Below are 26,837 nucleotides of genomic sequence, written 5' to 3'. Positions count from 1 at the left end.
AGTCAGCTATTACCTTACGTACACGCCTCGGTGGGAGTAAAGAGGGAGTAAGCTGTTACTTTAACACGAATACGCCTATATGGGAGTAAAAACGGAGTAAGCTGTTACCTTAACACGAATACGCCTCTGTGGGTGTATAAAAGGGAGTAAGCTGTTCTCTAGTGGGGTGCGCTAAGGGACAGCTTACTCCCTTTTTTACTCCCTTCGTTTCGAGCGTATTGCTGCTGAGATTTTTGAAGCAGCTTCGACGCTGTGCTTGGGGGCGAATATATATCTGGAATAGAGTTTACGGGTGGCGCCGATGGTATGCAAAGCAGTATATTAAGGTTTTATTTGGAAGATGAAAATTATGTCCTGAAATATTTTTCACTGTTGGTGAAGCTGGAATGGGATAATGACGAACGCACTGTGTTGGTGAAAAGGCAAGCTTAAGACACACACACACACGCAAAAAAAATCAAAGTGCCCGAGGTGTTTTAGTCCCAAGCCGCCTAACCTTTTTTGCCATAACTCGTGTTTAAACCGCCAGGATACCTGCCGCGTACCAGTTAAGCACGAGCAAAGTGAGATGTCCGTGAAACAATTCAATCAGAGACTGACAGCCATTACCTGCCTCATCGCGTGCGATTTCAAGTGGCCTGTTCAACCGTGGTCCTCGTGTGTGCAGCGAAATCTTGCGGTGTTTAAGGTGCCAGCTTAGCGATGAAGCGTTCTTGCGTTACCGCTGCTAATTTAAACAAAAAGCGCGCCCGTGTACGTGTCCGATACGGCTCGCTACGTACCTCGAAGCTGGCGTGATATTTCCTGAACTGCGCAGACAGGTCCCCTAAGGTCGCTCGCCTGGTTTTTCCCGATGGCTGCTGGAGCGACGCGCGGTATCGAAGTGTTCGCGCAATCATACTGAATATGTACGAAAGCGGCTTTCGGGGAGGGGGGAGATGGAACACGACAAAAACAAGAACGCATACACAAGAGAACACGAAATTGCCATTTCAAGGATGCGTAACGCAGGGCTGCCGTCGCGGCGTCGTCGCCGTCACCTTCCGTCTGAGTGCTGCTGCATGCAGGCAGCGCAGAGCTGCTTTGCTTTAGCTTTGCTCTCTTCTCTTTCTATTTTTATTTGGTGCGCCGAGCGCGCTTCCGCGCGCGCAGCCATAAGCTGCGGAGCGGTGGCTACAGGAGCCAAGGTCGCCCGTGCAGCCGCCGGGGCGTGACCGCCTTCTTCTCCGCTCCCCCGCGACACACACGCACGCACGCACACACAAGGCGTCGGAAACGCGCCTGTTAGGTAACCCCCAAACGACTCCTGCGACGCCCCCCCCCCCCCCCTCTCCTCTCTCTCTCACCACTGAGTGCGTTCCCTCCCTCGTTCTCCTCGAGCATGCGGCGTGCTCCCTCCGGCGTGTACGCGTATGCCTGTGTGAACAGGCGGCGGCGGTGCTGAGGGCATCGTCGTGCTCCAATTTATGGCGTCTCCTCTTCCACTGTGCGCGGGTCACCGCCACCTCCCCCCTCCACCGTCGTCACCCCGCCACTGCTTTGCGTCGGCCCGATGCGTTTCCTACCGCGCGCTGCAGGCTTTAAACATCTCTCTTTGGGTTGTCTAGCTCTTCGTGCACGGCTTCTTTCTTGCACCAGATGAGGCTCTCTGCTCTTTCGCTGTCTGGGCTCTGGTGGCGCCTGGTCTGCTCGCGTTTTGTGAATTCATGGGCTTGAGCTTATATGGTCGCTTGGTGGTGGTGGTGGTGGGTTGTTTAGGGAAAAAGAGAGGGAGGTGTGGCAAAGAAAAAGAAGAAATTTAACGGCTGGTTCGCAGAAGGGGAGGAGGGTGCTGGTGAAGCCATCGTCGTGTCTACGGCCTCAAATCGCTGCCCTTTTTAGGGGGTTGCTTTGCCGCCCCTTAAAGTTTGTCCCGTGGGGCAACATCGGCGGCTGCGTACTTTTCTCGCCATTGTCCGTGCGGCCATACACGCGTCCGTACACCGGTGACTGGGCGTTCAACGCCGGGTAATAACACTCTCGTAACGCGAAACTTCGTCGCTTTTTGAAAGTCTATACATGAGTTTACGTTTTCGCCTACTCCCCCCCTCGTCTTGACGCTGTATGCAGAGAGGTAGAAAAGTCAAGACGAAAGGCGTTACAAAGAGAACCTCATTGCGACGTGCCGTCGCGCAGTATATACATCTGTGACGCCGTGATGCCTGCTTTCTCGACGCGGCCATTTCAGACCACCTGAGGAACACCGGAGGGGTCATAAATACGATGCGGTGGGGAGCGCGGCGCCCCCTAGGAATATTGCGTGTCTCGCAAAAATGACAAGGGGGTATACTGCCGCTACTAACTCGGGGGACAAAAGAGCCAAAGTGCGCGAGCCGTGCCCGAAATGGGCGCTGCGCAGGGGATGAGGAATTTTATTTCGCTTCCCGATTTTTACGATCCCCCCACTCCGCATGTGTGTGCGTGTGTTCCGTGTTTGGACGGCACCTGTTCGCGGTCCGCTAGAGAAATAAAAGAGCGTGAAATCGTAAATATCGTCTTCAAACGCTTCCCTCTCCATTTTTTTTCTCCCGTCGTTCTCCTTTCTTCTTCCATCCTGTAATATACCGTCGCGAGCTCAGGTGAGACGTATACGTTCGCCGCTGCAGGCAGCCAGGCAGATCCCATAAACGCCACGCCACCGGAATCGCTTCAATTTTTTTAATCAGTGTTCCTCCCCTCTCTACCTCTGTTTTCGCTCCCTCTCTCGCACGCCGCTTTTAATGGTTTTTTTTTTCTTCTCTCTCTCTCGGGTGCTGAACTTTTGCCTTGTAATCTCCCCTGCTTCTCCAGCCCCGTGGTTTTCTACATGTGCGCTCTCGCACGCTTCGTGTGTAATATGGCATACCTGGTCGTACTTCATCGAGATGCTCCCGCGTGTTCCGAGTTGTTACTTCCTCGTCGTGTCGCCCGCTTGTCGCCCCGTCGACACCGGGTCGTGCATTGTGGACCGCGCCTCTTCTTTACGCCGCTCGTGCATGTAATACGCCCCGAATATGAACGGCCGCTGGGGCTGCTATCCCACCTCGTACTACTTATTGCGTGGAGATACCCCAACCTTTGTGGCGCACGTCGTAGTTCTTTCGCTACCCCCTTTGGGGAGTTCAGTTGAGGTGGTGCAGATGGCTGGTGTTGTTATACGGCCGGGGTAGTGTGCGAGCCACAATGACTGTTATTACGGGCGATAAACGAGCATTCTCACTGTCTCCTTTTTTTTCCGAACGCTATATCCGTGCGCTTCGAAATCTCTGATCTACGGCCCGTGGGTCGCGTTTGCGGCGTGCATGCATGGTAATGTGTTTATGGCGGTTATAACAAGTCGTAGGGGAAAGAAGGAAAGAAAAATGTAAAGTGCTGCAAACATATTTAGAAACGCATGGATGCTATATATGGAGGCATCAGCTCGGTTTGAAAGCGGATTGATGCCCGTTATGCTGCCGTAAAAACAAAAATTGTTCGTTCCATCGCCTTTTTATTGCTTCCCTATTCACTGGACAGGCGCACAAATCTCATTTCTATACAGCTGTGATCAGAATATGCTTGTGTGGCACGCGCTTGCCGCCCGCTGTGTGCGGTTTGAATCTCGCCAGCTTAGCGTTCGAGTCGCTGATATATTGGGTGATTAGTTAGGGTAAAAAAAAAATGGGGAAGAGCGTATGTTAAGCGAATGTGGCAGGTTAAACGTCTAAATCGTTTCGTGAGTCCCCAGTCTAAGACCTATCAAATGTGCCCCCCCCCCCCCCCCCTTGCGTAATCTCTGTAGAGCTTAATTTTAATAATCCCTTCCCAAGATAAGCTCTAAAACAGTCTGTTCTTCGGTGTATATTTTTTATCCCCGTGTCATAAGATGACCATTACAGTTGATTATCTCCGCAGTCTCTATTATGGTCAGTTAGGAGCGAGTTTATACAGCTCACAAATGCAGTTTGCCGTTGCTGACGTCACGGCCTGATCCGCGAAGTAGACTTCACTCTGGAATTCTTGTCAGTTGGCTTTGTTCGAACGGATGATCTCAAGCAAGCATCTTGAGTGTTTATTCCGAGTCTCAATTCCTTTCTCCCCTCCTTTTCTCGTGCAGATCTCACAATCCAGCAGCTACGGGACCAAGTGGGCCAGGACAGCGTCACCCTACAGGTAAGACCCTTTGTTCCATATTCTAGGCATGCATATTTGTGCTTTGAACGGCTCCAGTACACTTGTATCTTAGTTTTACGTTCGCACTCAGGCTGAAAAATAATTTAGGCTGTGGAAATATCTAAGCGTTATCTCTCTTACGAATGTCATAGTCACGCCGTCACGCCTTCAAGCTATCTTTATGAGATGTCACTTGAGGACGTCGCAGTGTCAGTTAACATGCGAAGGCTCCTTCGTAGTCTCAACGCCCTTACAAACTGTCCGGCGTCAGCTAGACTGTAGACTGACGTATCTGGAGCCTCCAGACTCTATACCCGAGCGAATCAATCTATCCTTGCGCTTGGTTTTTCTGTGCTATTATATGATGTGCGATTATATTCTGTGCTATTAAGCCCAGACACGGGTCGAGACATTTTCATTTTTGTAGCGTGAGCTACATTGGCCACAGTCTCGCCGTTTCGCGTGCTCCCTCCGTCGACCATACTGCGCATGCGCGAGGAGCGAGTGACGTCACTGCGCACCTCCGACACTTCGGGGAAGTAAAAATTAAAGTAACGCAGTGCTCCAGTCGCGCCTCCTGATACGCTGCGGTTGTCGCAGCTTCGTATACCTCGCAATCTTTGTCCCAACTCGTGCCACGCGCCTAGGCTTGGCCAGGCCCTCTACCGTCGGACGCACCGCGGAAAAGAGGCGGGGTTTCTTGCCTTGAATGCGTCTCTCCGCTTTCCCCGACGCGCGACGTCCGTTTCCCGAAACCGCAACGTCCTGCTCCGGGGTCTCTCCCTGCCCAGTATACACTGCGGCCATGTACGCGACACAGGACGCGAATTTGGGCGCCGTTTTGTTAGGAGGATGTATGTCGCTGCGTGTGTAGTGTACGCTCGAACGAATTTTGTCTCACCGCAAATTCGTTATTTACTGCTTTACTATGTTCCACCGTTTTCCACTTTCTTTGTGTTTCTGTTTCTTTCTTCTTAATACGGCTCTTCCTGCGGAATTTGCCTCTCTTCACGGTTGAAGTGACTGGAAAAGAGACTGACTGGCCGCTCGCGCGGCGTTGCAATCGGTGAATGCGAGCTCGACCGGAAGGCTATGCTTGGTTTCATTTTATTGTCGCTTGCTGCCGATCTAATGCCGCTTTTGAGACCTCCTGTACTGCGTCCACTGTGGCGGTGAAGTCTATCTTGAAGGTTTCAGCCAGGAACTATTGCGATATCCCGTTCTTGTTCGCGTTATCGTCAGATACGGTTCGTAGTTTTGAGCGCGCTTCTCCTTGCACAGTTCTGACCTAGTCTGCGTCTCTCCTCACTGAAGACGTGGCTTGCGCTGTAATTCGCGAGCGAGTTTTGATATGCGGCAGGCGGAGTTGAATGTAAAAAGGTGTATTTATAGCGTATTTGTGCATTTAATTTGGATGGTTTTCGAACGTTGTTGGGGTCTACCACAGAGAGACTTACATCACATGCTAACACATGTAGCGTAAAGCCTTTCGGTTTGTACGCCTAAAAGGATGCGTGGTTGCCTTTGTAGTCTTTATAGTTTGTTTTCCTCATCTGTAGGAAAAAGTGAGGTACCTTATCGGTTTTCCAAAGTCAAACGAAGGCTTGAAAGATGATGCCTGGCAGTAAACACATCATATCCGCTAAACGTCATAGACGCTAATCGCATTCACAGAAAAAAAAAAAAGGCGACAAGTAATGCAAGATAGCAGAGCAAATGCAGTACCGATACAACCACCCGTACCAACGTCAACGTCAGCATCACCACCATCACCGGCAGCACCATCATCATCATCTGAATCCGAGAAAATTTCGTATTCTCACCATCACCACCACCACCATCTAAATCCGAGCAAATTTCCTACTCTCATCATCCCACCTGGCTGTCTGCCATCTTTGCGTATCCCTACCCTTGGAACCAGCTGTGTTACCATAGACCGTCAGCTATCTCTTCTTCGCATTACTGATACAGTCAGAGTGAGACGGAGTGTGTAGTGGAAAGTTTTGGGCAGCAGACTGGCGGCTTCGCTGCATCGCATCTGGCGCGGCCAAGCGAGGCAGATCGGCGGTGCGCACCTGTTGCTACACCGTATACGCTGCGGCCAAAGCTGCGGCTTCGCCGGCAGATCGATGATGTCTCGAGGCGGTGATCGAATCGGCCGCCCTCGGTTCCGTGCCAAGACGCCCACCGCTTGCGCGTTTCCGCACGCGCTTACGTCGATCTGGCGAGGTTCCAGCTGAACGCGGCTACCGCCTCTCGCGCGCTAGCTAGCTTGCTTATTATTATTTTTTCTCGCCCGTATAGACGCCGCTGCGTCACCTGGATGCGTTGCCCGCTGCTCGCGAAAGACGTGCGCGCCATCAATAAAGATAGCTGGCTTTTGAATTTCGCGCTTCTATAGCTTCGAGCCTTGTCAAAACGGCCTTCTTGACGATTTGTCAAGACTGCGTTTTAGAATGTATAGACCTCCTCCATGTTTGCAAACAAGCGAGGTGGCGCTGCAGTCGCTAGCAGGCTCGCGGTAGGCAAGAGGCCAGGGAGTGGCGTCGAGTTGAGGTGGCGCGGCGCCGGTTTTCAAGGCTTGTAGGCGCGTTTTGAGTTTCTGAGAATCATAGCAATGGTTGATGCTTTCAACTTAGTATTCCTCGAAGTACAGAAACTCGCATTGACCATGTACGGCGTATTTCGCCACAGTGTATTGTACCTAGGCATTGAATAAAATGATAAGTTTTTGACACTCTGCACTAGCCAGAATGATTTTACCTCAGGACAGTAGTGAGGTAAGCACTGGCGTTTTTTCGGCAGAGCCGACGTGCGCTCATCATCTGTTGACACACGTGTCGCGCAGTATGAAAAGTGGGGACAGCGTCGATCGTGTCCCGATCTCATATGTCTCGCGTAACCGCTGTTTTTAGCCGTCAGATCAGGCACCAGCCAGACCGACTTCTCCCCTTCTTAAACTGGTCGATTTAGTGAAAAGTTTGAATTCCTGAAATTATATTCTTTCCTAGCCCTGGATCTTTGGTTTTGTGACGAAAAAATATAGCAAAATATTCAGTAGAAATTCATAAAATTACGGTTTTTAGATCTCTGGTCGTCAAAAATTGTGAGGTAATGCGGTTTCTGATGGTCCTTGCAAGTCGCGAATTCTGCGGGCTTCCGACGACGGAGTACCACAATGGTAGCATCACTACGAAGAGGGATCAGAGGTTTCGTTGATTTCAGTGCCGCATTTCTTTGACTAAAGCGAAAGCGAACAGGCCATAACAAGGGAGTGAACTTAAAGGGTTGTTTTTTGATCTACCACATTTTCAGTGATTGGCATCCCTCCCCCTTCGTAAATTTGTAAATAAGGGAAATAGAATGATTCTATTCGTCGCGAACGGTTCCAGATACGTAGAGAAGTGAAATAAATGTCCCGATTTTTTTCCTACAGGAGCAGTAGTATGTTAGTTAATTTTATAACAAAAGTTTTCATGTGACTATGCAAGCATAAGTACTGATAATCTAATAAAAAAAAAAGAAGTAATACCGCCATCATAGAGAACAGGGCTTTGGGGACATGCTGGCATAAAAACTTTCCGCACTTTATACTTAATTATTCAAGACCCGGGGTGACTTGACGAGGGTGTTAATTGTAATTAGCGAAGAACTGCAGCAGGTATAGCTGAAAATAAAACGCATTACTAAAATTACCAGAGCAATTTCATATTTGCACCAAATTTGGTTACATATATCATGCATCAATAAAGAAAAAACTTCATTGCTTCATCCCCTGTAAATCTCGCTACGTGCTCTTTTGGTAGCCCGCCTGCGGTTGCTTCTTTCCAAACAGGCTTCGCGATCATGTACTACTTCATGAAGCAACTTATGACACATCCATGATGCAATGAAAAGGATGTGGTTTTTAGCACACTTAAAGTACGCTGTTCGAAGCATGCCAACGTGACCGCGCAAGATTGTCACAACTTACCAGACTGCTTTCTACTAGTATCAAATGATCATGTCGGTCATGTTAAGAAATAGTTTCAAGAATATATTAAATGTCCTAAAACGCGCCATTATATTTTCGTATAACTTCTACACAAGTTAAAACATGCTGTGCTATCAACAAAATAACGCACTCGTTGATGGTGAATGACCTTGCTGGCGCCCGTGCACACCAGCGCAGGGTGATAAGTATGTGCGCAGCTAGGTGCTTTTTTTTCCTTGCGCAGTTTTCAGCGTACCATGCTGTTGTTCATTTGAATGAGCGCAAAAATTTCCCTGCTATGAAGTACGTTGACTGGCAGCGCCTGTCGACACCCAGACTTCGCGCTTTTACTACCGCGGCCCATTTCCTAATGCGGTATTTATTTGCGAGAAACCTATTAAGGCTAATCTAATTTTCCGTTTTATGATACTACGTGGATAAACAACGACACATCTGGTCAGTACATGCTACTTCTGCAGTGCGTAGCCACGATGCAGCCGCCGGTAGCTGCGGCACCTGCGGTAGGCACGGGCAGGCGGAACCTGTTTTGCCTACCACGCGAAAGTCGCTACTGACATCAGCGCCACCGCATCTCCGTGACGTCGCGGGGTGAAGGAGGTCTATATATAGTTTTTTCTCGTTTTTTTTTTCTCGAAAGAGCGCGACTGTGATGACATGTTTGTATGATCGACAGGCTATATTGAAGTAAAGTTTTGCCAGTGAAAAAAAAAAAGAAAATAATCTTTTTTTTAGCATCGCTGCAATCGCGACGCCGATGGGCGCTCTCGGTTGTATAGTAGCCGCGTCTTATCTCTGGAGGTCATTTTACGTTGTTGTTAGGCCTCTGTATTTGAAGTAGACCCCCGACACTGTGTAAATGCTTACAGGTGTGGCTTTGTAATTTAAGAGTATGAACAGCACTAATCATTTGACACTGCAGTGCTTCTCGCCACTTAAGTAGATGTTAGTGCGCGCCGAAATCACTCTCACTCACTCACTCACTCACTCACTCACTCACTCACTCACTCACTCACTCACTCACTCACTCACTCACTCACTCACCCACTCACTCACCCACTCACTCACTCACTCACTCACTCACTCACTCACTCACTCACTCACTCACTCACTCACTCACTCACTCACTCACTCACTCACTCACTCACTCACTCACCCACTCACTCACCCACTCACTCACTCACTCACTCACTCACTCACTCACTCACTCACTCACTCACTCACTCACTCACTCACTCACTCACTCACTCACTCACTCACTCACTCACTCACTCACTCACTCACCCACTCACTCACCCACTCACTCACTCACTCACTCACTCACTCACTCACTCACTCACTCACTCACTCACTCACTCTCTCTCTCTCTCACACACACTCACTCACTCTCTCTCTCTCTCACACACACTCTCTCTCTCTCTCTCACACTCTCTCTCACTCACTCACTCAGCACACAAAATGAAAAATGATACCGAAATATTGAGGCCAAGAGAGCACCGTAAAAATTAGGCCAATGGTGCCAAAGACACTTCTGTGTCTCGCTCCATTGTCGGAGGCTCGATTTCGCTGTTCTGTCGGCGCCGCTGCGCCTCACAATGCGGAGAAAAGAATTAGCAAAGCGTTTCGAGAACGACGCCACGCGCTCGCCGATACCGTAACATTTGATAATAAATCACAGCAGGCGGGCGAGCATGACCCGCACTTGTTCGGGCGGCCGGGAGCGTGCCTTAATCCATTCTTCTTATTGATTGATCACCGGAGACCATAACCACAACTCTTCGCGCGCGGATCAGAGAACACCTGCTGCCGGCGCCGTAAACAAGCTCTACTTTGCTCTTTCACGCGCATTGACAGCTGCGCTTTATTTATGTTCGGCGGTTGCGCGAGGCTCGCTCGGTGCGCGGCCCATTTGTTCTGCTTTTTGCATACTCTGCCGCACCGCTGACTGCTGCGGATTCTTCTTTCCGCGCCGCTGTAGTGACGCGAACACGCATTCAACGCGGGCGGACATTCAAGCTGCTTTTAGCTTCTAGTTGCGGAAGAATACTGGGCGGGAGCGCATAAAGGTGCCGTCGCATGGGATTGGAACAGGCTTTTGTTCGTCATTAAGCGTAACTGCCTGGACATAGATGAAGGAGGCTGCGTAAGTCATGTAGCGTTTGTACGCAGCTGGGAAAATTAGGCAGCGGCGCAGTAAAGTTGCTTGTAATTTCGACGAATATCAAAATAACGATTATTACATGACAAAAAAAAAAAAGAAAGGAGTATGTGTGCATTAACATACCGTTCAGTTGTAGTGCAGTTGAACCTCTTTATAACAAAGTTAAAGGGACCCGGCGATCACTTCGTTATAGCCAGTGTTGACTGAGCTTCCAAGCGGAACCATAGTTCTTTCGTTATATCCATTATTTCGTTATAAACCGCTTCGTTACAACGAGGTTCGACTGTACTGTCTCATTTATGTGAATTCCTCGGAGTGCGTAACAAATAACGTTTTGCACTGGATGACGTCGTGTTCATACGGACTTAATGCGTTAGCATTACAACCGATGCGGGCAAAATCTGTCCGTCCGCCTGAAGCCTTGCTTGGCTGGTGGCAAATTGTAGAGAGAGTGAAATCCCGCTCTCCACTTGCGGGGAGAGGAGGGGAAGGAAAGGGGGGGAGGCGACGGATGTCGGTTGGGGGAGAGTAAAGAGGGGTATGGCGTGTCACATGGTGAATGGCGGACTGGACCAGATCACCTGCTCTCCATTACCATTAGATTACCATTAGTATAGCTTGTGGCGGATGTGTAGCTATTCTGCTGATGTTATCTGCTTCTGTTGATTTTCTGGTGGACAAAAGCCCGAATATCTCCCATAATTCCGGCTCGATGACAGCAAATACGGGGAATGAGCTCTTGAACAAGTTGTAAATTGCATGCCGTCTCTGTCTCTTCCATTGTTGTTTAAAAACTCAACAACATATTCTTTAAACGTATTGGTCAAGTTAGTGTGACTTACATTTGGGAGCGTACTGCCAAGAGATTTTCTGTACAGCTTTCCTTTAAATTGGCGTAATTACATTTTTTTTATTTACCGAAGCGAGCAGAATTTCTTAGTTGGAACTTTATCTTAGCGCGTTTCAGCATGTTGTGCTCAATTTTCTGTCGAACAAGCCAGAAGCTTCAGTATCCTGGCAATACATTTACGAATCCCAATCAGCAATCTTAATGTACTCTTCAACAAGACTATTCAATAACACCTATCTTTAACGCTGTCTTTAGAGCCCCGCTTAACACGGCCGCAACGTTCGCCAGTACTTGGCTTTATCCTTCAGGCGCCAGTGACGTAGTTAGGTTGGCTTGGCAAAGATAGTCTTTCTTGTCGCCCCCGTGCTGTGTTTCATGCGGGCGTACGCCTATTTTAGTCGTTTTCCTTTCGCCAACATCGTGCAGTCACGTATAACGTGTTGTACTCCTTAGGCGTTCAGTACTTTCGTATATCGGACAGAAGGAACGGGACGCCATTACTTGCTCCAGCCGGTTCCTTCGGGACACATTAATCCGTGCCAGATCTCAGACTGCAATTTATTTACGCCCCATTCTCTTACAAAAAACATTTTGAGACAGTCTATAGACTCTTTATAGACAAATCCCAGAGAACAGTCTACAGGCAATACAAATGCTATAGGCAGTGTATAGACAATCAATAGGTTTATGGTCATACATGTTTAGTAGACTTCTGTCTATAGACAGTCGTCAGAATATGAACAGAAAAAGATATATCTATACAAAGTCAGTAGAGTCAGTGAGAAGTCTATAGACTGTCTATATGCAATTTTGATAAGGGTTGTCCCCTATGTAGGGTTCCTTCTCGGCCCAAGACTATGGCTCGCGCATGGCTCGTCGATGTGTGATCGGCTGACAGCTGCGGCAGCGCGTCGGCAACGGCCAGCGATCCCCCCTGTTTGTTCCTCCCTGGCGCCTCGAAGGCTACGCAGCTGGCCGGAGGCAGCAACACGCGGTGTTCGCGCATCGTCTCCGCTCGTATTTACAGCGCGTCTGATCTGATCGTGCATCACCCCCATCCTCTCTGCTTTCTTCGGCGGTTTGTGTGGGGAAAGTTCAGGGACTCGGCGCTTTTTGCGTGCGTGGGCGAGCTTTGTAGATTTTGAGAGCCCCGCGCGTCATCGGACAAGCGAAAGAGAGCCCTTTACTGAGAAGGCGCAAACTTTACCCGCAGCGCTTTTAACTCGCTGACATTCTACTCCGCGCGGCAGCGATGGATTCATGGGTGATTCTTGGAGGGGGCGGTTCTGTTAGTGGAATTGATTTCTTGAGATTTCTTTGTTGAATAAAAAAAAATTGTATTTTCATGCAATACCATTAAGAGCCCCGTGGGGCCGTTATGCGTGTTCGGTCGTAAAATTCGCCCATTGGCTGAAGGTAGGTGACGTCATCAAATCGAAGCATTCCCATTTGCCGAAGGTAAGTGACGTCACCAGTCCGGAAGTGACACCACTTCCGCCAAAGGCATCAGCAGCTACTAATACCATCGCATTGCGAACACATAATGGAATGAGGTGTCCCTGCGAATTTTTTCGTGGGTTCGCCACTGAGAATGTTTCGCATAGTGAGGTCCTTGTTGTAATTGATTTCAGCAACTTTTGCCAAGGCGTCTCGTTTCATACCTATTCGCACAGCTTTGTGTTTGGACCCATCGCCTGTGCGAAGAAACTTCCTGTCCGATAACGCGTGTTCCCGTTTCTTCCTCATCCTGCGGCTTCAGTCGCCGACGATCTTCACGCCGTCCCCACGGCGCGCCGGAGAGAATCACGGCGGTCGTCGCTAATTCGCCGCGAGGAACTGAACGGGGGCGAACGCGTCGCTTCCGCTGATTGGTCCAGATCGCTAACGAGACGAGCCCGCGCTCGCCCCTGCATATACACTAACAACACGCTTCTAGCTCCTGCCCATTCCTGCGGCATCTAAAGCAGCAGCATGCATGGTGCAACCTCCTTGGCAAGTATGCACGCGCGGGACGGAGGAGGAAAAAAAAAAAGAACCAAGATACGGGGATGGCAGTGACAGCAAGAACAAACAAAAAGAAAAGATCCGCAGAAAGAGGCTCGGAACGAGTCGGATGAGAAGAGGGCGAGGAGGAAGGTGAGATCCAGAGCTGGCGCGGCGGAGTCGCGGTCTCGATTTACGGTCTAGACGTGAACGCGCGCGATTATCAGCGCTCTGGGCGGCAGGCGGAGAAGGCATTGTGTATAATAAACACCACAGAGCTCGCCGTCGGCGGCGGCTGTGTATATGCTCGCCGGAGAGAGTCGCGGAGAATGAAAGCAGCGCCTCGCGCGCGCCGACGTCTTAATGTGTTTATGCCGCGGGCCCCTCCGACTGTCTCGACAGCGCAGTTTACTGTCCGGTCACGTCGCCCAACGCGGCGTGCACGGCGCGGTTCGATCCGAGAGGCGCGCTAGCATCACGCCGCCGCGGCTGCGGGCCAGGCATGCAGGATAAGCACGCGGCAGCGCGTACAGCTATGCATGCATGGGGCTCACACCATCATCATCGTCATCATCACAGGATGCGCGCGATTCCGCTCCAGACCGGGACCCCGCCCACTCCTGTCACCCCCTCTCCCCGTTCGTCTTTCTCTCGACGACGCGATGAAACTTGTGCGGTTCGGTGGTTCGCGCCAACTCGTCGGCGCTGTAGAAGTAACAAACGTCAGTTTACATACTGACCTGCTGGGAGGGACCCCGAGATCTGCGGTGAAACAAACATATCTTGGAGGGAAACCGAGGCACCGAGTGGAAGAGCTCTGTGTGGAAGCCAGTTTAGACTCTCCTAGTTTTAGAGATCGTCCGCTTGTTACCGACGTTTAATGTTCCTTGCATTCGCCGAAAAAAAAAAATCTATAATTGCGCCTTTAGTGTTTAGATTTCACTTTGTGGTTTTCTGATCATCGCCGTTTGTCGATGGTTTTACGCCCCTTGTTGACTTGAATTCGGCTGTGCTGTCTAAAAAGTGCCAGAATCAATAATTCAGTCACCATCTGTTGCGAAATGTGTGAGGCTCGAATCTTGCGACGGTGAATATTGAAGAAACAGTGAAGACACAGAGACGCATTCTTTAAGGAACAAGCAAGGAAAACTGTATTACAAACTTTACGGTACAGATACACAAAGAGTGGTCGGACGGAACACAAAGCGCAAACGTCTTTCTTCCTTGCCGTCGAAGAGGCCACTGTCTTGCCGAGAGGGCGCGGCCGATTTTCCCTGACCAGGCCGTTTCGCACCCAAACTCGCCTCGCAGGTGCCGCCGACGAAACCCTATCCCGGGCCAGCCACCAGCGCTCAAAACAGGGAGTGTCCCCGCACTGTTCCGGTCCCCTTTGGCCCCCCGTCGCGCACACGGGCGTAGGGAAAAACGCACACACACAAACGTAAAGGAGGGCACGCGGGCGACGAGAAACACAGGCACGAGTCAATGATGCCGTTCGTGGAAGGCGCACTCCCTCTTCCCCAAGAAGAAAAAAAAAAGGGAGGAATACAGAACACCATCTCAGTGACGTCTGCCGAACGCACGTTCCTAGCGCCGAAATAAATATATTTTTAGCCGTACGTAATGGATTTGCCTGGACGTAATTACAAAAAAGCTCAGGTTCAGCGACTTGCCTCAGTAAGATACAGAGGCATTTTCCCTGCTCTCTGCTTCGCATTTCTCCTCCATGAACGTACAGTCTTTGTCGAAAGTAACCAGGCTGCATGGTTTGCTTCTAGCTCGTACAGTGGAACCCTTAAAGCTTCCCTGAAGCTGAAATGGTTGTTAAAGGTAAGGACAGGGGGTCTTCTTACCTTCCAACACCTTTCGATCTTTAGGAAGGCCACAAGGGCTCCATTATACAAGCTAGAAGCAAACAATGCAGCCTGGTTACTTTTGACAAAGACTGTACAGAGGTTACGCTGCTGCTGCTATGCCACTACGGCGAGAGCTGCAGGCATTGAAGCTGCACTCACAAACGCAAACAGTTTTGATGATGATAGCTAAGCGTTTTCTACTCCAGAGTATCTAGACGAACGTTCGAACCCCCCTCCCCTCTTGTAGTTTGGATCCGCGGACCCCATGCGTGCGAATGGCCTGCCACACTGCGGCGCGCTGTGTAGCCGGGCTGGCGTTGTATCAGTTTACGAAACCTGAATCACTGCCGAGGCGCCGGCGGCATTTGTTTACAGCCCGCGGCGTCCGCCGGAGTGCCGAGAGGCTTGCGCCGGGTGGCCGACCCGGGGGTAAATATTTGCCTTTGGGCGCCCGCGGCGCACGGTAGCCCGCGTTGAGACTCTCCGCGCGCTAGCTGTCTTCAGCTGCACCGCGCGCGCGTTTGGCCGCCCACCTATGTGGGTGCTCGCGGTCTGTGTCTGTATACTTGCTTGCGCTGCGCGATGCGGCGGTCACTGCTCGCCGGTGTTGGGACGTGATCGCGGTTCCCGCCATGGCTTGCAAGCTGGAAAGACAGTGGTGGATGCTTCAGGATCCTTCCTGGCTGTGTCAGCGAAACGCGAGTTGGCTTCCAAGGGGTCTCTTTATAACATCTGGTCGGAAGTGTATACCCACTGAGGTGAACGCTGTCCCGGGAAGCGTATTTACAAATCGTGGTTGGTACAGCATCTGGCATTTCATATTCCAATACGCAGCTACCCTTGAGGGTAATGAAGACCCCTAATGACTGGGAAGGTGTTCAGTGTTGTAAATTTTCACCACGAAAAGCATAATAAATAAAAAGTGTTGCATCGGCAACATAATGCACAGTCGAACCTCGTTACAACGAAACGGTTTAATGCGAAATGATGGATATAACGAAGGAATGACGATTACCCAGGGAAGATCGGTCAGAACGGGCTATAACGAAGTTACGGCTATAGCGAAGTAATCGCCGGGCCCCCTCTACTTCTTTAAAACGAGTCTCTACGGTACGTGCAAAACACCAAGGAGCTGGCAACAAAAAACAAATTGAAGTTGCTATTGTCACGGACCCATGTTCCTCTCTTCTCTCTACCCTGGATCACCAAAAAGCTGGGACATCGAACCAGTGCAACTCAGCGGATTACCAGAAAGCTGGGCCATGAACCAGTGCAGCTCGGCGGATCACCAAAAAGCTGGTACATCGAACCAGTGCAACTCAGCTTCTGTACCAATAGGCCTAGCACCGAAAGGTCGAAACGATTCGTCATACGTAGTCGTGCTTGGCCTTGTCACGGCCGCTTTTGGCGCATGTATATCGGCCAGGATTTGTGATTGGCCATCCACTGAGGCGAGATATAATTCTCTGTAACCTATCAACCTGTAGTCTTCGGTGGAGGCCTACGCAAGTAAATACCCTCAGCTGCCGCGCAAATACAGCACTCCTTGCACGTCCCCGATGATCATCGCCGGAAACTCTGGCGACAATTAGGAACCCTTTTCAAGCAAAAAAATAAACCGACGGTTTCCCGTTTTCATTCCGGAACCGTCCAACTGACCGATTCCCCGCCGCGGAGAACGTTGTTCGCGCTGGATCACGTTCTTTCTGATTGTCCATCGCCCTTGCAGAACGAGAAGGAGAGAGAGAGAAAGCGCAACCAATCGTTAGGGCAACACCGTCGTCGGCGCGCGGCTCGGCCAAACCAAGCGGCGTGGAGGACCATTAGAGGCGAACGTGTTCGGGGCCGAACAACGTGTCCGCCAAATTTTATGGCAGATTAGCGCGCGGCGCCATCAGCGATTAGCGGTTCCGCCTTGGAGGGCAGAGAAGGGCGGTTGCGGATCATTTCGATCCGAGTGCGCGCCGCTTGTTAGGGCGCCTAATCGAGCGCTTTGTATTCTTCCGCGGTGAGTTAATTGGGCGTCTGCAGCGCGCGGACCCCTTTCGAGCGCCTGTGCGGCTGACTTGTGCGCTGTCTTGTATCCATGGTCAGGTACGGCCGAACGGGAATGGAAGGTGCGGGCGTGTAGGAATTTGATGACTCCTTTTGGCCCCCGGTGCAGTGCAGGATCGGCGAATTAAGGGGGCGCGTATACCAACGCCCACGTCGTTCGAAACGAGAATGTATGCGATCGCTTGCAGCGGGTGTTGGTATGGGTTCACTAAAAGGGCTGTGCCGCAAATGGAAATCAGTTAAGTCCTCGATACGCGTAGCGAAATTAATGTAATTGAGCCAAGATAGCTTGCCCTGCATCGAATCGGCCGCCTGCAGCGTGGATGTGCATGCAATCGTATTCGTAACCGTATGATTTCGCCGTATATAAATGTGCGCTCCAGTACGCCACACAGGGCTGTATGAACGATTTTCTGTCGGTTCTATATCGCAATTCACTGTTCTGAAATTCGGAACAATTGTTCTGCATTTCTGCCCGCTGATCTAGAAGCGCGGTTGGACCTGCCGACAACGGGACCATGTAAAACGTGTGTACTATTCATCTGTTCGTTTTCAGTGTATCTTCTCGAACAGGATTCGCTGTTTCGCTGTTTGCTTCGTGCGGCATGATGCATCTGGGCGGACGAGGATCGCTTTCCATCGGAGAGCACTCAAACCCCGCGAATTCGCGGCCCTGCTTGAGCGCTGAGTGCCTGGCCAACCGACCCAACACACGCACAAGTCTGTTCGCGGGACGAAACTTTTACGCGGAAGAGTCGTTTCGCCAGTCTGCATGGCTACGCACGTTGCAGAGCGATCGAGAAGCGATATTCTCGTGACCCGTCTTCGGGAGACGTGCGGCACCATTATTTTTCTTTACGATTTTTCTTTTTAGTTTCAAAGATTTTGTATTTCCTCGCTTCGCGGTTTTACCGCTGCTGGTGTTTCTCACTTTAACAGTTCCGCGAAGACCTCTCCGGGTGCCTCGATCTCCTGCGCTGTCTGGCATATATACAACTCGAAACGTGTACTTTCTTTGCCCCCATAGATCTCCTTGTTGAAATTACGTGCGACATTATGCAGCGTTTCTCTCCTTTTATTGTTTTTTTTTAGTTCGTTCGTTTTTGTCCTCGTCGCTGCCGCGGTCCTCGTGTCTGTCGGCGCCCGTACAGGCACGCCCGAGCGATTTCCGGAGACTTGGTCTTCCCGCGAAGAGACCCATCGCCACCGCACGCAGTGGGAGTACGGGATAGTGCAACGGGCGCAGGGAGGGCGGGGGGGTGGGGGGGGGGGGGGGTAGGGGTAGTGCGGCGTTTTGTGCAATCGATACTCAAAGTTTGAAGGAACCGCGAGAAGCGATGGGGATCTTGGTCGTTTTGGCGCCGCCAGCGTTTCTCTCTTCTGGATGGGAGAGAAGGAAGCGTGCAAGGCCACGCGTTTTCCCATGCGGTCTGCCGGGGAGGGGAGGGGGGGGAGAGCATCCCGAAACAAAAGGATGGCGGGAGCACCGAGGAAAGAGAAATGGGGACGATAAAGCGGCGACCCGCGCGCGGCGGCACTGCTGGCCCTGGCGCCATAAATCTTTCACGGGAGCGCCGACGATGATCGCCGCCGAACAGCCGAATGACGACGACGATCGCCGATGGAATGGGCTCGCCCCCCCCCCCCCCCCCCCCCCCACCTCTCTTCGTCTGTCTCTCGAGTGCTGCGTTTCCTCTTCTTCCCGTATAGACGCGAACGCACGCATTGAAGCCGCTTTGCCTTCTTCGCATGTGTGTGTGTGTGTCTGGGGCGAGAAGCACCATCTGTGCGCCTTCTGCGGAAGCTAGCCCCGTGGTAGATGTATGACCGTCATTCCGAACTCGTCCCCCCCCCCCCCCCCCCCTCTTCCAGCCCCACTTTTCGTCTTGCCTCTTCAAACCGCAGAGAGGCTGCTGCTGGTGGTGCATGCATGCGCGTCCGTTCATATGGCGGCGCTCGACGGGTCCCTGTCTTCGCTGCTTTTGGCTTTTTCGCTCGTTTGTCAAGAGTCTCCTCCTCGAAGCGCGTGCGGCTTGTAGCGGGGAGAGAGACCCCTGTGGCGGCGGTGGCTCTTTTTCCGAAGAGAATCGCTCTCGGCCGTATCGGCGATGTTTCTCTCTTGCGCCGTCCGGAGGAATGAGGATAAAGGATGGCAGAATTCATCGATGATGCACAGGCGGTCAGTGCGTGTGTGTCTGTCTCTGCCTCTGCTGTTTGTGGGAAAGCATCTCTGTGTGCGACCGCGCAAGCGACCGAGCCCCCCCCCCCCCCTCCCCCCCTCCCCCCTTCCACAACTGTATGAAAAAAAAAAATGCTCTGGCCGAGCTTCGTCTCTCGTTCGCGGCAGAGAACCTCTCGGTGGAGGACGGCGTCCCATATTTGCTGCTCGATGCGAGTTTCGCTTTCGACACCACTCTTATTTCCAATGATCAATGGCAGTCTCGATGGAAGCCGGTTTCTGCTTTCGTCTTGAGAGAGTAAACGGGAATACGACGGGGCATCGTTTCCCGCCGTTTTGTCGTCGCTGTATCCACGACGCGTTAGCAACAACAGCGCGATTGGTAAGATGAGAACATGCCCTTTGGTGGAGTAGAACTCGCCAAGAAATGGCCTTCGTCTCGTTTTCGTAACCTCGGAGAGTGTGTCGTCAAGGTTTTACCAGGTTTTCATTGTGGCGTACATCATAGGAGCGGAAGCGTTTCAAGGGCCAATGAAATGTACCTAAAAACCGTTTCTACTTTGCACGTCACTACCATAACCCCTTGTGAATGAGATTCTGCGCACTATCCATAGCCAAAGCAGAGCCTTTGTATTGCATCATCGCAGAAAAACCTCCGCCCGAAGCATGTTGCGGTCGATGCCTCGATGGGTTGATTGGCGACGCCTGACCTGTTGTCAAAATAGAGGCTTCAGTCAAACTGGCAAAACAGAACAAAAAAACTTACGTAAAGAAAGCGGGGTTTCGGGCGAGTGGCGCGCAAGGGACGTTAAACGAAAAGGCCATATCCAAAGTGGTTGATTGACAGACGCCCATTGATGCATGCACTGTGCGCGCAGACGTTAAGTGCTCTCTACGAGGTTCTCACAGAGCCTTCAGACTGCCCGCGTAACAGCCCTCTGCGTCTCCCCCCCCCCCCCCCCCCCCCCTTCCTCCCGCCTCGTTTTCCTCGCCTCCAGGAGGAAGTAACGCCCCCCCACATATAATCCAGGGGGCGCGCGTGAGCGACGTCTTATTTATTCGCGACCATTGAGCAGTCTCACGGCTCCGTCGACCCGTGTGATTCGGACACAATGGCGACCCATTGGCGGCGTGCCTGCCTGCGTCAACAACAATACCGGGGAGATCCCTCTGGTGAGGCGTAGACGCCGCTCCGCAGTTGCGCCGAAGCGTCGCTTGTCGCTGCGGCCTCCGCCGCTGCTCCGGGATTCTCTCGAGAAGCTCGGACAATCTCCCCGTGGGGCGGGAGAAGCCTTTATGCACGTCGGCCCGTTTGCAACGGCTGCTTCCGAATGCGTTAGCGAAGGCCTGTGTTTGCAGTGCGCGCCAATTCGCTTTCTTCCATTCTTTATTTCTCTTTTTTTTTTCTTTTGATTCCCACGTCTGTATAGCGAGAGCTAAAGACGTTCGCGGGGGCTTATAGGAAGCGTTCCGATCGTCCACCGTCGCCTTTCATTGTGCACGCCCCTCCGGCTTTTAATCGGGTCCGATTCAGACCTATAGTTTTGGGAACGGATTTGGAGGCATTAGCATACGAAGGGTTATACTGTAAGGTTTTCCCCGTATCCGCGAGGGAACCCGAGCGCCTCTCGTGGTGGTTGTGAGAATTCCTTGCGGCTCCGTATACACGTTCTGGCTGTGCTGGGTGTATAAACGAGCTCCGAGTGGCGTTTAACGGCCGCATAAATAATGTCCCGCGTTACCTCATTCGTCATAAATTTCCCTTTTACGTACGCCGGTCCTGACTATTCGCGGGGACAGCACTATTTAGACCCCGGCGTTGTTCGCCCGTTATACATATAACAAACCGTTCCTGCCTATAGGCAAACATGTTTCTTGGAATCGAGATCAAATCTGTCTTTCTCGGATTAAGAGGCGAGCGCGCATTTCACTTCCTTGGATCTTATTGTTGCGTAATATTCCTGAAAATCGCGTCATGCCGTGTTGTTTATTGCACTGGATGTGATTCACAACAGCAGTCATGCCAGCTTAACGGCCTGTTTTCGCATAAAAAAAGAGGGAATATCCTTTTTGCAATAATAATAAAAACATGCAATAGTTCAACCTGCCTGTTTTAGACGCGAGGCAAATCTTCAAAGAACGCCACGCTCCCCTAGTGCGCTAGCTTGTGGCGAAGAGCAAAGCTGACGTCAGTCAGTGTACTCGCATATGAGTTAATTGCTGGTGTTCGATGGAAGAGAGCAGCACGCACGCGGTCCACTCTTGTTAGAGACTTTTAGCACAGCGTAAACTGCCAGCCATCGTCCGCTTATGGTAGAGACCTATATATGCGCATCGTTAAAATTCTTTAGTTTTTGTTAAGAAACACGTAACTGTACGCATCCCGTGCCACCCCCCCCCCCCTCCCACACACACACACACACAAAGAAAAAAACGAAAGGACAACAAAGCGAACAGACGGGCTTAGCAAGTAGGAGAATCGAGGAGAGTTCCTGAGAATAAAGTCGTCTTATATATATATATAAAACAAAGAAGAATTAAGTGAGACAGAAAGGGCGAGGCGACATATATAAACCCCTTTGTCTGCAGCCCGCGATCCCCGCTGAGACACGTGGGAGAACCGTTTGACGCGACATCGGCGTGTCGCTCTTTTTTTTTTTCATTTTTCTTTTCTTTCTTTCTCGCCTAGCTTTTCGCAACCGATCATCGGAAGCGCTTCGCCGCTCTAATAGCGCACACACACACACGCACACACAAACGCACACACAAACACCTGGACAAACACGCGCCGAGTGCGCTTCCCCAAATTCCTGGAAATAAATCAGCGCACGCACAGTCGGTGTCTGAGCGAATTGCTATATATATAGGAGCGCGTGTTCCTCCACGGCCGAATCGCACTATATGCACTAGTCGTCCGTGGGAGCATTTCAGATATGGCGCCCTTTCCTTCGACCAGCGACGTCATCCTGCGTGGGTGCATTGCGGAGCAAACCTTGACGCCTCCTCCGACGCCGTACTCGCCGTTGTTTGAAGAGCCATCCGCCTACTCCTGGGTCCGTTGTGATTGTGACACGCTTGGATTCTCCTCGCGTCTGTGCTTTGCCGGGGTAATCCTCGTGGACGACCAATAATCCGAGCCTCATCGACCGGTCGCAGTTTCCTGCATGGCTGTCGCGCATGCGCTCATGTTTCTTGGTTGTGTTCGCGACGCCGCAGCCGAGTGCACTTTTGCTCTTTGTTTCGCTTTCCGAAGATCAAGAGGAACAGCTTCGAGGTGTGTGTCAGCTCTATAGGAGGGATATGTGGTGAGAGGAGTAAGCAGTGAGGTTGGTGTAGAACTGTCTATAACAGCTCTGTGCAAAAGAAGAAAAATGGAGGGGGGGGGGGGGGGGGGGCTGCAGATTAAGTGGCTAGCTGGTGGGCTTAGGATGTTGGAAGAGAATAATGCCTGTTAGTCGCTTGTAGGCTTGGTCGTTCACTACCCGGGCTGCACAATGTGCTCCTGCATGGTGGTCACTACAGCAGTGACGCGGAGGACTCTGTATGCTTCCTATTTTGCGGATTCGGAATTCGCCTACGTCATTCAAGGTGCCGGGACGCAACAAATAACCCAGACCTTCTTGTCTGGGCGGGGCAGTCGGTATAGCTTGATTCAAGCAACCGGTAAAGACTTGGGGTTTAGTGTCTTTGCCCTGATGTGGAGTGGATGCATCTTTAGTGAACCGTTCGCGCACGTGTTGACGACGACGACCCCTGTTTTTCGGAACCACGCAGATCCCCAGCGCGGAGCGGCTGTTGGAGCTTCAGCGGCAGCTGGCAGACAAGGAGCGGGCACTGCAGGAATCCCAGTCCCAGGTCTGCCTCAAGCTACACGAGGCTGAGGACAAGATCTCACAACTCGAAAGTGGTACGTGCACGCATCACCGGAATCCGGGGTCTCCGTTTATGTTTGTCTTGTTTTCGTTTTAATTACGTGTGCTTGCGGAGAGTTTGTCGCTCTTATAAATGCGAAAACGTTAGATGGCTCAATCTCAAGGTCATGTGTGCAAAACGTGTCGGAAAAACGTGTCGGCAAAGTGTGTCGGAAAAATGTGTCCGCAAAATGTCTCCGCTGTATGACGTCACAACTTGAATGTGTGATTGTGCGTGAGTGCGGGTGTAATTGAGTAATAAATTAATGAGCGGTGTAATATGTCGTGGTGAAGATTGAGGACGTCATGTCATTAATTATTTAGATAATTAGTTACAGTTAACAGAGAATGAATTATGGCAAACGAGGTTTAGGATGACAAAGATGATGGAAGGGATGATAAGCGGTAACGTCACACCGCAGTCACGTCACAAGATGACTTACAAAACAAAATCCGAAGTCACATGACAAAGTGATTATGTCATAGCAAAATAACGTGACATGACGACTTGCAGAAAAGAATTGTGCGAAAATAGGTTGCATGAGTTGAAATGAAAAAAAAAAAAAAACGCTGAGTGATACAACACTATATTAGCAGGGATTTGCGAGATTTCGATTTCGCAGCCACATACATGTATGCTTTCGAATTTCTACAGTGCGAGTCGTCTTAGTGCTCTCGAGCGTTTTTAGCGACAAAATAGGGCTTGCATTGTTCCTTGACTGAAAGAAAAGAAACCAGAGAAAAAGAAGGTGCGCAGCACGGCTTGCATTATTGTTCACGGAAGTTCTCATTCCATGTCATGGAGCAATTTATTTATTTGTTTTTTTCATTTTCCTTGGCGTTTGCTTGAGGAAACGTGCACAGGTGCAGACACGTCAAAACAAAGCTGCGCGTAATCGTTCCGCAAAAATTTGCGAGGACACTTTGGCAACTAAAGTGTTGAGAGGCGAAAGCCGAGGACACTATGCCATGACGACTTCCGGTGGATGTGACGTCACACCGTTTCCGTGGCTATATCGATAAGCAAATTATACATCTTTCGGGGATCTGAAGTGTTAATTACGCTCACATTTTCCCACCTAATTGCACACAAATCCGACGTTCTTCTGACCATTCTGTGAGAATTTTTCCTATGCCGTGACGACTTCCGGTGGATGTGACGTCACACCGTTCCGATGGCTATATTGACGTCCGCGCTGTTTGGACGGCATTTCAACATTTTTGCCTATAATTAATTGACTAATTAATCTACACTTATCAAACGTGGCTTCTAGGTTCATGTTTTCCTCCTCTATCTGGAGCAACCATTCGTTTTCTCCTATCTTCTTTAGTTCCCGAGTTAACACGAGTTAAACGGTGCCAAAGGTGTGACACCCTCTGCTAACGGGCGACAGTATGAGCCATCAAAGGCTTTCGCCTTAAAAAGCGCGCCCATAGCTCCGTGATACGCAAGCAGTGCAGTCCATTCCCGTGGGCGCCCACCCTTCTCTCCCCACTCTGCGTGTCTTTCGCGACAGCTGTCTGCGCCTGCAGCTGTCGTCAGTCTGGGGCGCGTGTCGCCGGATGGAGCTCCTCAAAATAACAATGAGTCAGGTCCGCGCTTTTTCCGCGCCGTCCAAGGCTCGCCGCCTCCTTGGGCTTTTGTGCCGTCGTCGTCGCCGCCGCCGTCCTTAACATCGTCGATCGCCGATGTCGCGTTCACGGTGAAGGCCTTGTTGACAACCGTCTGTCGGGGGCGCGAAAAGGAGTCTTAAAAACAAGTTTCGTGCCTCAGCGGCGCATTGCAGTGAAGTTGAATGGGGAAACAGGCGTAGGTTAGCAGAAGCGCTAACCTTAAGCGATTACCGTAAGCGGTTACCATAAGCGGTTATTAATATCATAAGCGGCTGTTATAAGAGGTTACCAGAAGCGGTTACCAGGAAGATAAAGAACAGACAGAGTGTTGAAAACTGCCACAAGTTGGGCTTCTACCGCACGAGGCGGATTTAGGGTTGCTTGACGGCGCAACTGTAGCCCCTTTTCCCAAGCATTTCACCCTAGAAGAGCCGAGCACCAGGCCAGGGGAAATCTTGTACCCATTAAATAAACCGGTGGGTACCCGTCGGCACTGGGGATCGAACGCAGCACCTCCCGAACGCGAGGCGGATACTCTACCACAAGGCCACGCTTCGGTTAACAGTGCGCCTGGCAGAGAAAGACAGCTATCTCCTTGTTATCTTCCATACTACAGTAGAATTTCGGTAGTCTCAGCTCGCTTAATTCCGCTTTAAGTTCCGCTTTATTCGAACTAATTTTTTGGTCCTGTCAATGTCGGGCGCTCTTTAAGTAGAATCTCGCATAATTAGTACAAATTCGTGGTTACCTTTGTGTTCAAGTGATTCAGATTTGACTTTGCATTGCGCTCGGGCGTGCGACGCGAGACAATGGGGCGGGTGACGTAAGAATTTTTATTTCTGCACAGACAGCGACGAATTGATTGCGACAGTTCTCCAACTGCGTTGTTCGTGTAACATCGTGTTCAATCTTCGGGATATGTATGCATTTTTTTTATATTACTCCGCTTTACCGAAGCAGCCATTTACTTGTCTGTCTTTATTAGCACCATCTGAGAGCATGCCGATACGTATCAGTGCATTTGCCTGTACCGTATGGACAAGTGCGGGCTGAATTTTAAAGCGACGCGTCGGCTCATTCGTTTTACGTAACCGTCAACCGAGTAATCGACTGAAAGAAACTCATCGCGATTCGAAGCAGTAATTGATCTATCCAAAGGTTAATCTTTAATTCGTCTAGCCCTACTGCCGTTTATCAATTGAGGTTTTTCTATTCGGTCGCAAGTCATCCATCTCCGTCTTTCTTTTCCCGGTAGACTCGATTTTTTCTTTTGCGTGGAAAAGCTGGCGTTATGTGTGGGCAGAAGTATTCCATCGGCCTGCTCCTTGCCAATCTTAGCCATGCATGTGGCGTTTTCTTTTCTTATAGTTATAATACGTAGTAAAGATTGCGGTGATAGCATCGGGACATGGCCCTACGGAATTGTTGATTGGTTTATTGGGGTTTAACGTCCCAAAAGGACTCAGGCTATGAGGGACGCCATAGTGAAGAGCTCCGGAAATTTCGACCAGAATCCATTGAAATAATGTTTTTCTGAAGGTCAATGTTAATGGCCGTAATTAAAATCACTCGTAACGCCTGCATCACTGATTTCATTCATTCATTCATTCATTCATTCATTCATTCATTCATTCATTCATTCATTCATTCATATTTGACAGAAACCGGTACAGTGTATATGCTTATACATATTGAATTTTCCTGTCTGGATAGCCGAGGCAAAAGGCATAAAAGCCGAGGCATAACCCACTATAGTCGCTCCGGTGACTGAAATGTTTTTCGGTTTTTCACGGGTCTTCGCTACACTAGAAGTGTGTGATGAGAGGCTAGTTGGTAAGACATACTGAAGACACAAAACTACGCAGGAAACAGGACACAGAAAAGAAGCAGACAGGATGAGCGTCTGCTTCTCGTCCTCTTCTCGTCTCGTCCTGCGACCTGGTTCCTGCGTAGTTTTGTGTCTTCAGTTCGCTACACTAGCCCGTATAATTCTCTCGCGAGCTTGCGTGATTGCTGGGAAGATTAGATTTCAGTGCACTTCTAAAAGAACCTAATTGGCATTCCGAC

General features: G+C 50.6%; 1 protein-coding gene across 5 annotated transcripts in view; it reads left to right on the top strand.

The window, feature by feature from the left end:
- Window positions 1–26,837, top strand: part of ct (homeobox protein, cut) — a 754,353-nt gene that overhangs the window by 636,026 nt on the left and 91,490 nt on the right. For all 5 annotated transcript variants that reach the window (XM_089573991.1, XM_089573990.1, XM_089573992.1 and 2 more), the window contains 2 exons: window positions 4,115–4,170; window positions 23,020–23,152. In XM_089573991.1, the coding sequence (XP_089430117.1) occupies window positions 4,115–4,170; window positions 23,020–23,152 (189 nt within the window). The remainder of the gene's footprint in view (window positions 1–4,114; window positions 4,171–23,019; window positions 23,153–26,837) is intronic.

This window comes from Amblyomma mixtum, chromosome 2 (genome assembly GCF_055824585.1).
Source record: "Amblyomma mixtum isolate Tamu chromosome 2, ASM5582458v1, whole genome shotgun sequence".
Taxonomy (NCBI): domain Eukaryota; kingdom Metazoa; phylum Arthropoda; class Arachnida; order Ixodida; family Ixodidae; genus Amblyomma; species Amblyomma mixtum.
Note: the sequence above shows the minus strand (reverse complement) of the source record. Positions and strands in the feature narration are given on the sequence as shown.